Below are 16985 nucleotides of genomic sequence, written 5' to 3' on the forward strand. Positions count from 1 at the left end.
TTCCTCTGAATCCATGTGCAACAGCAAAAGTCGGAGTTAGAAAAGGGGGGCTTAGAGCATCATTTCCATATGAAGATTCGAGAAGAATTTAATGCTAAATACACTGCTAGTCTCGGCACCTCGCAAGGTATATCGCTATCCCATGAGTTTCGTCACATCGGTGTAACGGTACATGTAGGTTTCTTTCGGAGCAATACAGAACAGTAACGTATGCGACGAGCTGGGAAGGGCTGTTGGCCGTGGCCCTGTGTGTTGTCGGAGCAAACAATTAGATCCGTTGGGCGGGCGGTCGTGTATCGAAGCCGCGTGCCGCCGATGGAGCGGCCCCCGTACTGCTCGGAGGCGGCAGCCGCAGTTGGGAGTGCTGGAGAGCTGGGGGCGGCGCAGCTGACGGCCGCTTTGTGATTTCTGGAGCGACGTGCGGGCCTGCCCAGGCCGGGACGGATCCGGTCGGCCGGGTCGCCTTTGAAGCGGCCACCCCTCGTCGGCGCTAGGGCAGGGAATCAGATCTGGTCGATGGCCAGCCGCCGGTCACCGCAGAGCCGCTGTTGGCAAAGATAACAGCTCAGGTGCTGCACTCAATTACCGCCAGAGCCACCGCCTGCGCCCTAGCTGCCGGATAGCCACGCCCGACTGCGCTGCACGGTCTGGGGCGACGCGATGGCGGCGAACTGCAGGCGCGGTAGTCAGCAGCCGAAAAACTGCGTCTGTGTGAACTGAGAAAACATTTGTAGAGAATTTGTCTGCCTTGTACAATCTCAGTGTGACGTCACCATTCCTGGGTGACAGGATGTGGCGTGATGTGAGGGGGTACGGGAGGGGCATAAGGGAGTCAACTTAATTTCGCGTCAGTAACGTCTTTGTACTTTTTATGCGTTGCTGTTTCGATCGATCTGGTACGTCTGTTGGCTTTTATCTGCACAACTGACTCCAGTACGAGATCGTAAAATATTTTCGATCACAAATAAATTAAACGGGATGAAGACTAACTTCTGCTCTGACTATGTCACAGCGTGCGCGTGGAAAAAAAAAAAATAGAGAGAGAGAGACAGGGAGGAGGGGAAGCTGTTTCTGGTCTTGAAGCAATAAAATCATTTTGGCAAGGTAATTATCTGACACTGCAGTTTTTAATTAGACATCGCTGAATTTGTTAATGCCTGCATCTGAAACAAAATTCAATGTTCCGCAGTTTCTGGGGCACTTTAAACACCGAGCCACTGGAGTGGAAACGTTACTTTTTTTAAGATGACATTGGAGAATGAAGGGAAAAGGGAGTTGAGTGAACTGTGTAATCAAATATACATGAGAGGAAAATTGCCAAAGGACTTTACAGAAAGTATCTTAATACCTATAGAAAAGAAAAAGAACAGCAAAAAGTGTGAGGAACATAGAACAGTGGGCCTGATATTGCATGCAGAAAAAGTCTTTCTGAGGACGCTCAACAGAAGACTATATGGAAAACTGAATTGCGTAACGGGAGATGAACAATTTGGTTTCAGGCGAGGAGTGGGAACTAGAGATGTCATTGGGCTACTGAGAGTGGTACGGGAGAGGTACATGGAGAAGAAACGGAAGGTGTACGTTGTGTTCATTTTTCTTGAGAAAGTTTTAGACTGTGTCAGATGGGACAAACTGATGGAAATCTTAGGGAAACATGGAGTTCACTGGAGGGATAGACAGCTAATTAGAAATTTATATTTGAACCAGAGAGCCAGAGTAAGAATGGGAGGTGTGATGAGTGAAGAAATTGAACTGGGAAGAGGTGTAAGACAAGGTTGTTGTTTATCACCATCACTGTTCAATATATATCTGGAGGAAATTATTAAATGGTTCAAATGGCTCTGAGCACTATGGGACTCAACTGCTGTGGTCATCAGTCCCCTAGAACTTAGAACTACTTAAACCTAACTAACCTAAGGACATCACACGCATCCATGCCTGAGGCAGGATTCGAACCTGCGACCGTAGCAGTCGCACGGTTCCGGACTGCGCGCCTAGAACCGCGAGACCACCGCGGCCGGCAGAAAATTATTTGTGAAAGTTTTGATAGAAGGATAGGAGTTTCTATAGGGGGTGGGAGAGTGAACTGTATAAGATCTGTAGACGACGTGGTTGTGATGGCAGAGAGTGCAAGAGAGATGGAACAAATGTTAGATGATCTAAACACAGAATTAGTAGAATATCGAATTAAGATTAACAAGAAGAAACGAAAAGCATGGTAACTGAAGGAAACGGGAGAAAATGCCGTGTGAAAATAGGGGGAGAGGAAATAGAGCAAGTGAATACTTCGTTTACTTGGGAAATGTCCTAATGGATGATATGTATTGCTCAACAGAAATTAGGAAAAGAATTGGAATGGCAAAAGAAGGATTCAAGTGGAAACAGAAATTACTTTGAGGACCACTAAACAAAGATCTGAGGAAAAGACTTGCCAAATGTTACATCTGGAGCGTTGCACTGTATGGTGCGGAGACCTGGACATTGAGGAATGAAGATGAAAGAAGATTGGAGACACCAGAGATGTGGACATGGAGAAGAATGGAAAAAGTGAAGTGGGAAGACCGAGTAAGGAATGAAGAAGTATTAAGAAGAGTTGGAGAAGAAAGAAACATGCTGAAAGTCATCAGAAAGAGAAAACGCAACTGGATTGGGCATTGTCTGAGGAGGGACTGTTTATTGAAGGAAGGAAAAGGAGGAATGGTGGAGGGAACAAGGGGAAGAGGAAAAAGAAGATATCAAATTCTGGACAATATCAAAGGAGGCAAATATTCAGAAATGAAAAGATTGGCTATGGACAGACAAAAGCGGAAGAGGCTTACCCCATGACAAGACCTTCCGTAATGCAGAATACAACACATACATACATAGCAGAATGTTAAAAATGAAAAACCAAGGAAGAACACAACCGCTTATTTACAACGGACAAGCACAGTAGTTAAAATGCAAGGGCTCTCCGGATGATGCCTTCCATTAGCTTATAAATAAAATAAAATTAGGCTATAAATAATATAAAGTAGCTAACGACGAAGTGTAGGAATTCTGCCACCTTAGAAGCAAAATAACACATCTCAGACGAAGCAAGGAAGACACAAACACGAAGAGACGTAGTGATTCCTTGCCAAGGTACCCCTGATGGTATCGAACATTTTCTTAAGGAAGAAATTTCTGAGAACATACATTTGAAGCACAGCGTTCATGATAGTTAATCGTGGTCTGTAGGAAAACTGAAAACGTAGCAGATCGAACGTTTGTAATGCGGTACCACAGAAGCTCGTTGAAAATTAGGTGGACTACTAAGGTAAGGAATGTGGACATTCTGAACAGAATCTGTTTAGAAAGGAACACGTGGAAAAGCATTGATATAAAGAAGGGACAGCATTATAGAACATGTGTCAAGACATTAGGGAATAGCCTACATGATACGAGAGGGAGCTACAAAGGGTAAATCTTACGGTGAAGGCAGAGATTGTAATACACTGAAAAATTAATTGCGGACGCAGGTCTGCAGGAAAGCTACGAAAGTTCATCAAGGCGCAAGAGCGGCTAACGTCTCTCAGTAAACCTGCGTTATTCTATGAAGGTAAGCGTTATTTTTAAAGTAGCATAATTTATCTGCTTCCAAATACGTGAGAAATTTCTCTTAGTCTCTGATAGGGCTGAAAGAAAAAGCAACAGCTTACTCCCAGCGGGAAAGAATAGCAGTTATAACAAAATACGAACTGTGAGTAACACTGTGAAGGACTCACAGTTCCGCGTATTTTGGATTAACAACGCGTATAAGCGCGGTGCGAATACAATAGTCCATCTGTGTGATTTACAGGAGAATGTGCTGATAATATAATTAGAGTCAACTGCACTATTGACTGAGATATATTAAATGCACTGTGATTTGGCTAATTACGTACTTTGCTGGACATGCTTCTCCTTCAACTATACTCTACATCGACATCTACAGCTACATGATTACTCTGCTATTCACAATAAAGTGCCTGGTAGAGGGTTCAATGAACAACCTTCAAGCTGTCTCTCTACTGTTCCACTCTCGAAAGGCGCGAGGGAAAAACGAGCCCCGATTTCTCTTATTTTATCGTCATGATCATTTCTCCCTATGTAGGTGGGTGCCAACAGAATGTTTTCGCAATCGGAGGAGAAAACTGGTGATTGAAATTTCATAAGAAGATCCCGTCCCAACGAAAATCGCCTTTGTTTTAGTGATTTCTACTCCAATTCACGTATCATGTCTGTGGCACTATCTCCTATACTTCGCTATAATAAAAAAACGATCTGTCCTTCTTTATACTTTTTCGATGTCATCCGTCAATCTTAGGTGATGTGGATCCCACACCGCACAGCAATACTCCAGAATAGGGCGGACAAGCGTGGTGTAAGCAGTCTATTTAGTAGACTTGCTGTACCTTGTAAGTGTTCTGCCAATTAATCGCAGTCTTTGGATTGCTCTACCCACAACATTATCTATGTGATCGTTTCAATATAGATTATTTTAATTGTAATACCTAAGTATTTAGTTCTATTTACAGCCTTTAGATTTGTGTGCGTAATCGACATTTAGCGGATTTCTTTTAGTACTCATGTGAATAACTTCACACTTTTCTTTATTCATGGTCAATTGCCACTTTTCGTACCGTACAGATATCTTATCTAAATTACTTTACAATTAGATTTGGTCATCTGATGATTTTACAAGACGGTAAATGACAGTATCATTCGCAAACAATCTATGATGGCTACTCAGATTGTCTCCTATGTCGTTAATATAGATCAGGAACAATAGAGGGCCTATAACACTTCCTTGGGGAAAGCTGGATATTACTTCTGTTTTACTCCATGACTTTCCGTCTATTACTAAAAACTGTGACCTTTCGGACAGGAAATCACGAATGCAGTCGCACAACTGAGGTGACATTCCATACGCAGGCAGTTTGGTTACAAGACGCTTGTGAGGAACGGTGTCGATAGCCTTCTGGAAATCTAAAAATATGGAATCAGTCTGACATCCCCTGTCGATAGCACTCATTACTGCATGAGTATAATGAGCTAGTTGTGTTTCGCGAGAACGATATTTTCTGAATCCGTGCTGACTATGTGTCAAGACATCGTTTTCTTCGAGATACTTCATAATGTTCGAATATAGTATATATTCCAAAATCCTACTGCAGATCGACTCTAGTGATATGGTCCTGTAATTCAGCAGATTACTTCTATTTCTGTTTTTGGGTATTGCTGTGACTTGAGCAATTTTGCAGTCTTTAGGTACGGATCATTCTGTTAGCGAGTGGTTGTATATAATTGCTAAATATGGAGCTACTGTATCAGCATACTCTGACAGGAACCTGACTGGCATTCAATCTAGACCGGAGGCCTTGCATTCATTAAGTGATTTAGGCTGTATTGTTAAACCGAGGTTATCTACTTCTATGTTTCTCATTTTGGCAGTTGTTCTTGATTGGAATTCAGGAATATTTACTTCGTTTTCTTTGGTGAAGGAGTTTCGAAAAACAGTGTTTAATAACTATGCTTTAGTGGCTCTGTCATCAGTCACTTCACTGCTGTTATCGCACAGTGAAGGTATTGATTGAGTCTTGTCACTGGTGTGCTCAATATAAGTACTCAGTATTCAGTATAAATCTTGGAGACCGCACACGCTTCCCTTTAAACTACAGTACTTAGTAGAAGAGTTGGCGGTAACTACGACTGATTTTTGAGGCAACAGGGAAGCGGTTTCTTTGCCGTTTAGTGCAGCTAATCGTACTGCGCGCTAGCTTGCGGGACAGGGATTTGAATCTCATTAACGGTAGATTAACGGCCGTTGGTGTGATACAGATGTCAGTGTTTGGGTTTTTGGGCGGTTTTCCACGGTCGTTTGGGCAAATACTGAGCTGCTCCTCAGTCTCCGCCTCAGAAAACATGATACTCAAATAGTCAAAATACCATAATGTACCGAACAAAGCGGACACAGTTCAGACAGATGGCGCGTGCCACTTCCTGTGGTTAACTGACGACTGCAGCTACAGGAGGTGCATCCGGCCAAAAAATTAAAATAAAATAAATTGTGTCATACAGTGAAAGCTCTCGCAACCAATGTTTGTTCAAATGGCTCTGAGCACTATGGGACTTAACTTCTGAGGTCATCAGTCCCCTAGAACTTAGAACTACTTAAACCTAACTAACCTAAGGACATCACACACATCCATACCCGAGGCAGGATTCGAACCTGTGACCGTAGCGGTCGCGCGGCTCCAGACTGTAGCGCCTAGAACCGCTGGCCACCTCGGCCGGCCCAATGTTTGTGTTTACAGTCATTTTTATTTTATGGACATTGAAAAGTGGTCGAAGTTATAATTCTGTCACTAAGGTTTTGTTTCCTAAAGCTGGAGACATAGTCAGAGGTTATAACGATTCAGCAATCCTAGAAGAGCTGTTACATTCTCAAAAATACTCATAAAGCTTGTTTGAGATTGTAACCGCCTTCTGAGTCGTTGTAGCCATTTATGGGGAACCCAGCACTGGAAAACGAAATCTTAGGCAGACAAATGTGCTTGTCCGACGGCGTAACACCCCTAAAACAAAAGGCTCTAAAATGAAATTGTGAAGTCATGACTAACAGTGCACACCTTACGACGAGATAAATACTATTAAGTAGAGTTAAAGCAAATTAGTATTATTTCTTTGCATAGTTACCATTCAGGTATAGACGTTTATCATATCCCTTAGCAAGGGTGTACCCAGGATCTGAACTAGGGGGGGGGGGGGGGGGGCAGGTCATACCAGTCTCAGTAAACAAGGACTCGAGACATCATACAGCACATCTTATTAAATAAAACACTAAACCAGTGAAAAACTGCTTTTAATAAACATTTTAAATACAAGAATGCACTTGTACAATCCGAGAAAACATGCAGCATTACTTATTAAATGGCGTACCCAGCCAGGGGCAGATGGGGGGCAGTACTCAAGAATAGGTCGTATTAGTGTTTTATAAGCGGTCTCCTTTATAGATGAACCACATCTTCCCAAAATTCTACCAATGAACCGAAGACGACTATCCGCCTTCCCCACAACTGCCATTACATGATTGTCGCACTTCACATCGCTCTGCAATGTTACGCCCAAATATTTGATCGAGCGTTTGGGATCCCTATCAGGTCGTATTGAGGGAGGAAATAGAAGCAATTCAGAGGCGGCCTGCTAGGTTTGTTACTGGTAGGTTTGATCATCACGCGTGTGTTACGGAAATGCTTCAGGAACTCGGGTGGGAGTCTCTAGAGGAAAGGAGGCGTTCTTTTCGTGAATCACTACTGAGGAAATTTAGAGAACCAGCATTTGAGGCTGACTGCCGTACAATTTTACTGCCGCCAACTTACATTTCGCGGAAAGACCACAAAGATAAGAGAGACTAGGGCTCGTACAGAGGCATATAGGCAGTCATTTTTCCCTCGTTCTGTTTGGGAGCCTCGTGATGACTGGGTGTTGTGTGATGTCCTTAGGTTAGTTAGGTTTAAGTAGTTCTAAGTTCTAGCGGATTGATGACCATAGATGTTAAGTCCCACAGTGCTCAGAGCCATTTGAACCATTTTCTGTCTGGGCGTGGAACAGGGAGAGAAGATGCTAGTTGTGGTACGAGGTACCCTCCGCATTGCACCGTATGGTGGATTGCGGAGTATAGATGTAGATGGTGAACTACTGCAAAGACATTATGGAACAATATTGCACGAACAGTAGTTCTAGCGCAAATGCAGGACTAAAGATGATGTGGGCTGGAAACTGCGGATACTATTATTCCGGACGAAGGAGCTAGTGGAGGCGGCAAGTGATTGACACCGCCGTTGCCCAGTGGTTTGGAGGGGTGTGGGGGGGGGGGGGGGAGGGGCGTCTCCGGAGAGGCTTATCTACCGAAGACGCGTCCGCCCGCCCCTGCGACAGGAAAGCCGCGGCGATATCTCGGCGGCCCGCTATCTGGACTGCGCGCCCTCACGGCCCGCCCTTCCGGGACTGCGCGCTTCCGGGGCTCGATTCCAGGAGCGGGTGAACGCTACGAGCGCCTGCCGCTGCTGCAACACTGCGCTACGCGGGGTGATTCCGGCTTACGACTTCAAGACGGCGGCAGCGGATGCCGCCAGAGGAGTGCGTTACGGAGCAGTGCGGCTCTGCAGTGCTACGACCGTGGCCGAGGGGCGGGATCGCTGCGATAGTATAGGCAGGCTGTTAAAAAGAAAGTGCCACGTATTCCTGCAGGAAGTACTGTTGGAGAAATCTAGAGGAAAGTCCCTTTTATCCCTTAACTGAACACACAAAAACATGAGGGGCGTTCAGATAGCGAAGCAACTCATATTTTCTCGGCCAATTTCGGTTGAAAAAAATGCGGTCTGTGACGGCTCACCTGAAGATGGCTGGCGGGTGCCCAGTTGAAATATCGTGCGAAGTATTGAACGACGACCGGCTGCAAGCCCGAAATTTGTTTGAACAGTCAATTCACCGGGAAAATTTTAAATTTTACAACCGAATTTTGTTGTTCGATGTCTTGAAATACATACCTCGGTTCCGAGAGTTCCGGAACCTGTACAGAAAATGGCACTAGAGATCAACATAAACTTCATTTCTGCCCTTTTCATTGCTCATGAAAACCACACATTGCATGTTGTACCACGATACAAAACCTTCAGAGGTGGTGATCCAGACTGCTGTACACACTGGTACCTCTAATACCCAGTAGCACATCCTCTTGCATTGATGCATGCCTGTATTCATCGTGGCATACTATCCACAAGTTCATAAAGGAACTGTTGGTCCAGATTGTCTCACTCCTCATCGCCGATTCGGTGTACATCCCTCAGAGTGGTTGGTGGGTCACGTCGTCCATAAACAGCCCTTTTCAATCTATCCCAGGCATCTTCGATAGGGCTCATTTCTGGACAACACACTGGCCGCTCTAGTCGAGCGATGTCGTTATCCTGAAGGAAGTCATTCACAAGATGTGCACGAAGGGGGCGCGAATTGCCGTCCATGAGACGATTGCCGCGTCAGTATGCTGCCGATATCGTTGCACTATCGGACGGAGGATGGCATTCACGTATCGTACAGCCATTACGGCACCTTCCATGCCCACCAGCAGCGTACGTCGGCCCCACATATTGCCACCCCAAAACAGCAGAGAATCTCCACTTTCTGCGCTTGCTGGACGGTGTGTCAAAGGCGTTCAGTCCGACTGGGTACAGCGAAACACGTCTCCGAAGGTTGTCTGGTTGAAGGCATATGCGACACTCGTCGGTGAAGAGAACGTGATGCCAATCCTGAGCGGTGCATGGTGTCGTGGTTGCAAAGATGGACATCGCCATGGACGTCGGGAGTGAAGTTGCGCATCATGCAGCCTGTTGCGCACAGTTTGAGTCGTAACACGACGTCCTGTGGCTGCACGAGAAACATTATTAAACATTATTTAACATGGCGGCGTTGCTGTCAGGGTTCCTCCGACCCATAATTCGTAGGTATCATCCACTGCAGTAGCAGCCCTTGGGCGGCCTGACCGAACCATGTCATCGATAGTTCCTGCCCCTCTGTATTTCCTCCATTTCCGAACAATATCGCTTTGGTTCACTCAGAGACGCCTGGACATATCCCTTCTTGAGAGCCCTTCCTTGCACAAAGATCGAAGCGCGATATTGACCGTCTAGGCATGGTTGAACTGCAGACAGTACGAACCTTATACCTCCTTCCCGGTGGAATGACTGGAACTGATTGGCTGTCGTACCCCCACCGTCTAATAGGGGCTGCTCATGCATGGTTGTTTAAATCTTTGGGTGGGTTTAGAGACATCTCTGAACAGCCAATGAGACTATGTCTATGATACAATATTCATAGTCAACATCTACATCTACATCCATACTCCGCAAGCCACCTAACGGCGTGTGTCTTCAAGAGTTCTAGGTACCGGGGTGATGCAAAACTTTTTTTGATGTGTGTATTTACAGAATCGGCAGGATTCACAAGGAGATAGTCTAGACTAGATTACCGCGGTACCCATGTTTTGGTGGATGGAAATCCTCGACCAGTTATGGAGATGCGGCATTAGGATGGCTTCAGTAACTATGTATGTGCAGGAATTATCGGCGACATATACGTTGGCCCGTAGCCTTTAACAAACAGTTTAACAAGTGCTGTGTATCACGTTTCTCTGTGAGGAATTACCAGCGCTACTGGAGATTGTTACTCTTGCAAAAAGGCAACGGCAAAGTGGTCTATTCTCAATGGTGCGCCACGCCATTTTCTAGAATCGTTTGATAGTACCTAAGCACAACGTTTCGTGGCCGCTGGGATGGTTGAAGCTGTGATCTAATATGACCTACCAGTTCACCCAACTTGAATACTTTACATTTTTGGCTGTGGGGCAGTTAAGGGCCATTTTTTATGACCAAACCAATATTAAGGAAACTTGGAAGAGCCTTTTAAAAAGAGCGATGAGGTCTCTTGACTATATGTATCGTGTTTTCTGTACAAAGATGTTCGGAAAACACAAGGATTGTTGTGTCAATTCCAATAGGACGGTTTTAAACGTCCGCCTGACTGCTCATAATTGACTCAAGTGATCTCCCCCTCTTGATGTACGTGGGAAAAAGTTGCTCGGCTTGAACCGATTTGACTCCGAAGAGCAAGTTCAAGTAACTGTCACAAAGACTGCCTGCAATGTCATCCCGCCGAAACTTATGGAGAGGAAATTTGTCAACTCGTTAAGGGACATGGGCGTTGCTCGACGTGACTGTGTCAAGCGCTACACTACTAATGGAGTAGTCAAACATTACAGGATTCTTTTTTCCTATTCATCTGCATTAATTTACATTTATCTATATTTAGAGTTAGCTGTCATTCTTTACACTAATCACAAATCCTGTCCAAGTCATCTTGTATCCTCCTACAGTCACCCAGCGACCACACCTTCCCGTACCCCGTAGAAGTCACAGGTTTTCACTAGTTTACTGTTTTATTTAAACGAACAGCCGCACATTGTTATCCACTCTATCCAAAAGATAATTTATGTAGATAAAAAACAACAGCGGACCTACCACACTTCCCTGGGGCACTCCAGATGATACCCTCACCTCCGATGAACACTCACCATCGAGGACAACGTACTGGGTTCTATTACTTAATAAGTCTTCGAGCTACTCACATACTTGGGAACCAATCCCATATGCTCGTACCTTAGTTAGGAGTTTGCAGTGGGGCACCGAGTTAAAAGCTTTCCGGAAGTCAAGGAATATGGCAGCTCTCTGATACCCTTCATCCATGGTTCGCAAGATATCACGTGAAAAAAAGGGCGAGTTGCGTTTCGCAGGAGCGATGCTTTCTAAAGCTGTGCTGATGCATGGACAGCAACTTCTCTGTCTCAAGGAAATTCATTATATTCGAACTGAGAATATGTTCGAGAATCCTGCAACAAACCGATGTTAGGGATATTGGTATGTAATTTTGAGGATCCGTCCTTCTACCCTTCTTATATATAGGCGTCACCTGCGCTTTTCTCCAGTCGCTCGGGACTTTACGTTGGGCAAGAGATTCGCGATAAATGCAAGCTAAGTAAGGAGCCAATGCAGTAGAGTACTCTCTGTAAAACCGAGTTGGAATCCCATCAGGACCTGGCGATTTATTTATTTTCAGCCCATTCAGCTGCTTCATAACCCCAGGGATGTCTATCACTATGTCCTCCATACGGGAATCTGTACGAGACTCAAACGGCGGTATGTTTGTACGATCCTCCTGCGTGAAAGCTTTCTGAAATGCTAAATTTAAAATTTCACCTTTCCTTTTTCTCTCTTCCGCTGCCAGGCCAGACTGATCAGTGAGTGACTGGATGGAAGACTTTTACCCGCTTACCGATTTTACGTAAGACCAGAATTTCCGTGGGTTTTCAGCAAGATCTTTTGCTCTTTTTTAAATGACCTCTATGGTCGCTTGATGAGTTACATAAGCAAATAATGTGAACAATAAGTTACCATCACATATGTTACAAGGAAGAAATACTGAACGGAGTAGATTGAAAGAATGTGTCGTTAGAGGTGTAGTAGGAGTTCGTGGAAAAAATAACAGTAAAATAAAGGTCAAATAAGCTTTGTTGTGGAACGATAGGGTGAAGATTGATGCAAAAGAGAAAAATGAAGACAAGAAAATCAAAGATACGGAATTGCGAAAGGGTAGTAAATGAAATAAATCTAGAGTAAATGAATTACAATAGATTGTTAAGACCGAAAAGAATTGTGGTCTAGCAAAATAACAGAAGACTTGGATACATACCCACGTACCCTTGATAAGAACAGCGAAGTTCATTCTAAACTACTGCACCGAACAATACGATACATAAGAACAGATAATGAACACGTAACAGCAATAGAAAAACCAGATGGCAACATAGTCAAGGAAGAGACAGAAATAACGATCATGAAATTCTATTTGAACACCTATATAGCAGCACAGCGGAAAGAAAAACGAGTAAAAGAAAATGTGCAGATAGTCCCTTTCCTGTCTTTCTATTTTCTTCTAAATTACTAACACTTATTATTTTACACAAACCCTACGTTTTCTTCACCTAATTTAAATACTTTTTTTCAGTTTAATTACACTTGCTTTCACTGCTCAAAGCAATTTTTGCTAGTAATATGGAACAACGTAGTATTTCATGTGAAACTAAAAGTATAATGTGCTTTCAAAATATTAATCAGCAGGTCTTTAAATAGGCAATAAACGAAATTAAATTAAAAGTACTAAGGCTACCGCATTGTTGTAACCACAGAGGTTAGCTGCAGCGGTAATGATAGCCCTGATCAAGAGAGTCTGTAACCTCCCCTTCCCATTCGGCCTACTGGATAGCGATATAATTGACCGTGATCGCATATGCCTAATGAAATTTTATAGCAAGTAAGGCGTTCTTTGTCGAAGGCACATAATACGTGTTAGTAGGAGGAAAGTGTACAACAGACCCTTGTGAAGGAAGAATCTGTTCAAAACCTAATCTAACTTCTGATGATAATTTTGTAATGGGTGGAATATAGAGCAATCGCTTACGAAACACACAGGGAGGAAATGTTGGTTTTGGTGGTGGTGGTGGTGGTAATTTCCTACGGGACCAAACTGCTGAGGTCATCGGTCCCTATGCTTACACATTACTTAATCTAACTTAAACTATCTTACGCCAAGTACAACACACACGCCCATGCCCGAGGGAGGAATCGAACCTCCGAAGGCGGAGTCGGGTGAACAGCGGCAAGGCGCCTCAGCGGAAAAGGGTACCAGGTAATATTTAATAAAAATTATTGATAATACAAAAGATACTGATTAGCTGAAAATGGGATAATTAAACAGTCGCCAGCCAACTAGGGCAATGATTATCCAAAATCTTAAGAAAGATAATGGCAAAGAAAATAAAGCAATAATCATTGGCGTGCTAACAGAAGGTTGTCACGCATTTCCCCAACATAACAGTTCACAAGAAAATAAATGAATCATAAGGCACTAAATTGCAGTTACTTATTCTGAAATACTAAATGTTGTAAGTAAAGTTAAATTAAGCTGCTGGTTAAATAAATGACTGGCTCTAACTTAAACTTTTTTATGTGAAAAATGGCTTTTAGTAACCTCAGTGTAACGTAACGCAAAATTTAGGAAAAGGTGGAAATTTAGATTATTGAAAGACTGAATTAAATTTACTTTAAGCGAATAAGCAACTGATTTTACTTTTAACATAAGAACAATAAAACACATACCAAACCAGCAGAAGTCACTCGATAACCTAAATATAGAACTAATGAAATTGCCACTTCTTAATCTGCACTGTACCTTTGGTTATTAGTATTGTCAGTGAATTTTTACGTTACCTTAGTTGAATGAAGTTAATACTCAAAATACCAAATCGAGTATAGATTTAAGTGTCAGGAAGTCGTTTCTGAAAGTATTTGTATGGAGTGTAGTCATGTATGGAAGTGAAACATGGACGATAAATAGTTTGGACAGGAAGGGAATAGAAGCTTTTGAAAAGTGGTGCTACAGAAGAATGCTGAAGATTAGATGGGTAGATCACGTAACTAATGAGGAGGTATTGAATAGAGTAGGGGAGAAGAGGAGTTCGTGGCACAATTTGACAAGAAGAAGGGACCGGATGGTAGGGCATGTTCTGAGGCGTCAAGGGATCACAAATTTAGCATTGGAGGGCAGCGTGGAGGGTAAAAATCGTATAGGGAGACCAAGAGATGAATACACTCCTGGAAATGGAAAAAAGAACACATTGACACCGGTGTGTCAGACCCACCATACTTGCTCCGGACACTGCGAGAGGGCTGTACAAGCAATGATCACACGCATGGTACAGCGGACACACCAGGAACCGCGGTGTTGGCCGTCGAATGGCGCTAGCTGCGCAGCATTTGTGCACCGCCACCGTCAGTGTCAGCCAGTTTGCCGTGGCATACGGAGCTCCATCGCAGTCTTTAACACTGGTAGCATGCCGCGACAGCGTGGACGTGAACCGTATGTGCAGTTGACGGACTTTGAGCGAGGGCGTATAGTGGGCATGCGGGAGGCCGGGTGGACGTACCGCCGAATTGCTCAACACGTGGGGCGTGAGGTCTCCACAGTACATCGATGTTGTCGCCAGTGGTCGGCGGAAGGTGCACGTGCCCGTCGACCTGGGACCGGACCGCAGCGACGCACGGTTGCACGCCAAGACCGTAGGATCCTACGCAGTGCCGTAGGGGACCGCACCGCCACTTCCCAGCAAATTAGGGACACTGTTGCTCCTGGGGTATCGGCGAGGACCATTCGCAACCGTCTCCATGAAGCTGGGCTACGGTCCCGCACACCGTTAGGCCGTCTTCCGCTCACGCCCCAACATCGTGCAGCCCGCCTCCAGTGGTGTCGCGACAGGCGTGAATGGAGGGACGAATGGAGACGTGTCGTCTTCAGCGATGAGAGTCGCTTCTGCCTTGGTGCCAATGATGGTCGTATGCGTGTTTGGCGCCGTGCAGCTGAGCGCCACAATCAGGACTGCATACGACCGAGGCACACAGGGCCAACACCCGGCATCATGGTGTGGGGAGCGATCTCCTACACTGGCCGTACACCACTGGTGATCGTCGAGGGGACACTGAATAGTGCACGGTACATCCAAACCGTCATCGAACCCATCGTTCTACCATTCCTAGACCGGCAAGGGAACTTGCTGTTCCAACAGGACACTGCACGTCCGCATGTATCCCGTGCCACCCAACGTGCTCTAGAAGGTGTAAGTCAACTACCCTGGCCAGCAAGATCTCCGGACCTGTCCCCCATTGAGCATGTTTGGGACTGGATGAAGCGTCGTCTCACGCGGTCTGCACGTCCAGCACGAACGCTGGTCCAACTGAGGCGCCAGGTGGAAATGGCATGGCAAGCCGTTCCACAGGACTACATCCAGCATCTCTACGATCGTCTGCATGGGAGAATAGCAGCCTGCATTGCTGCGAAAGGTGGATATACACTGTACTAGTGCCGACATTGTGCATGCTCTGTTGCCTGTGTCTATGTGCCTGTGGTTCTGTCAGTGTGATCATGTGATGTATCTGACCCCAGGAATGTGTCAATAAAGTTTCCCCTTCCTGGGACAATGAATTCACGGTGTTCTTATTTCAATTTCCAGGAGTGTACATTAAGCAGATTCAGAAGGATGTAGGTTCCAGTAAGTACTGAGACGTGAAAAAGCTTGCACAGGATACAGTAGCATGGAGAACTGCATCAAACCAGTCTCAGGATTGAAGACCACAATAACAACAGTTACAATCAGTTATGTACATTCAGGAATAAATTCACAATTACATCCATTACGTATTAACCATAGTTTCTGCAATAAAGCTTACATATTCTGAATCTGAAGTACAGTACAGTTTATAAACGGATATTAAACATCGAAAAATTTTGGATGGTGGAGAAGATATTTTATGTCCATTTTCGGCATTACAAGTCCACTAACATGGAAGGAACCAGAAAGTGACCTTTGTAGTATGTTCAAAGAAAAATTGACAGGATCTGATGTAGTCAGTGCAGAATGCTCAAAGCTGGAAGTCTACTAGGAAATAATAGGGACAATATGGATGGTTGGGAAAATTCCAAAAGGTCGAAAAGAAAATACTAATACCTCTTCTCAAGAAAGGAAGCACAAAAAAATGTTCAGTTTTAAAGGAGTCACTATACTGTCTCATGGTCTGAAAGTATTTGAAGAAAACACTTGAAAAAGGTTAAGGAAAATAATAGAAACACAGCTAGAGGAAGAGCAGTACGGATTCAGATATAACCGCGCAACTACAAATCTAATTATTGCACTCAGGCTATTACTAGAAAACTACTGAGAGAAAGGTAGAGAGTTATCACTTGTGTTTTTAGATCTTGACAGAGCGATTGATACTGGCCCAAGGAAGGCTATAAAGGAGAGCATCAGAAAGAAAAATGCCCACAGGATAATTGTACCCAGTTGGAACTGGCCTCAGGGGGCCCAACGGCACCTACTGACAGCTGTTATCCTCAACCCGTTGGCATCAGCAGATGCGCATATAAGGGGGATGTGGTGAGCACACAGCTCTCTTAACCGTTGTCAGCTTTCGTGACCGGACATGAGACTAACTTGGAAAGTTAAAATGCTATACAAAGGTTACTACAGTTGCCAACTCATAGAGTGTCGTACTTCTGATTGAAACAACTGAAGGAGCTCAACAAGGCAGTCTCTTTTTCCGATGTGGTAGAAGACCATTAGGAAGACGAAGTAAGAAATGACTAGACTAAGGGAAGTAAGATGAAGGAACATGAGAAGTCACCTGGGTTGCAGTCATTAGAGAAGAACAGTACACTGGCAGACGTAAATGGAGAGAAGTCGTGAACCACACCTGGGCAGTTGGAGTGCGAAACCGATGATGATGGTCGCCTTCACCTTCGACTATTCATGTTATTTTTTGTTG

At 44.5% G+C, this 16985-nt stretch overlaps 1 protein-coding gene across 1 annotated transcript in view; it reads left to right on the top strand.

The window, feature by feature from the left end:
• Positions 1 to 315: 315 nt before the first annotated feature.
• Positions 316 to 16985, top strand: part of LOC126419377 (uncharacterized) — a 66510-nt gene continuing 49840 nt past the window's right edge. Inside the window, exon 1 of the mRNA XM_050086564.1 lies at positions 316 to 401. Coding sequence (XP_049942521.1) covers positions 316 to 401 — 86 coding nt within the window. The remainder of the gene's footprint in view (positions 402 to 16985) is intronic.

The sequence above is a fragment of the Schistocerca serialis genome, chromosome 9, assembly GCF_023864345.2.
Source record: "Schistocerca serialis cubense isolate TAMUIC-IGC-003099 chromosome 9, iqSchSeri2.2, whole genome shotgun sequence".
Taxonomy (NCBI): Eukaryota; Metazoa; Arthropoda; class Insecta; order Orthoptera; family Acrididae; genus Schistocerca; species Schistocerca serialis.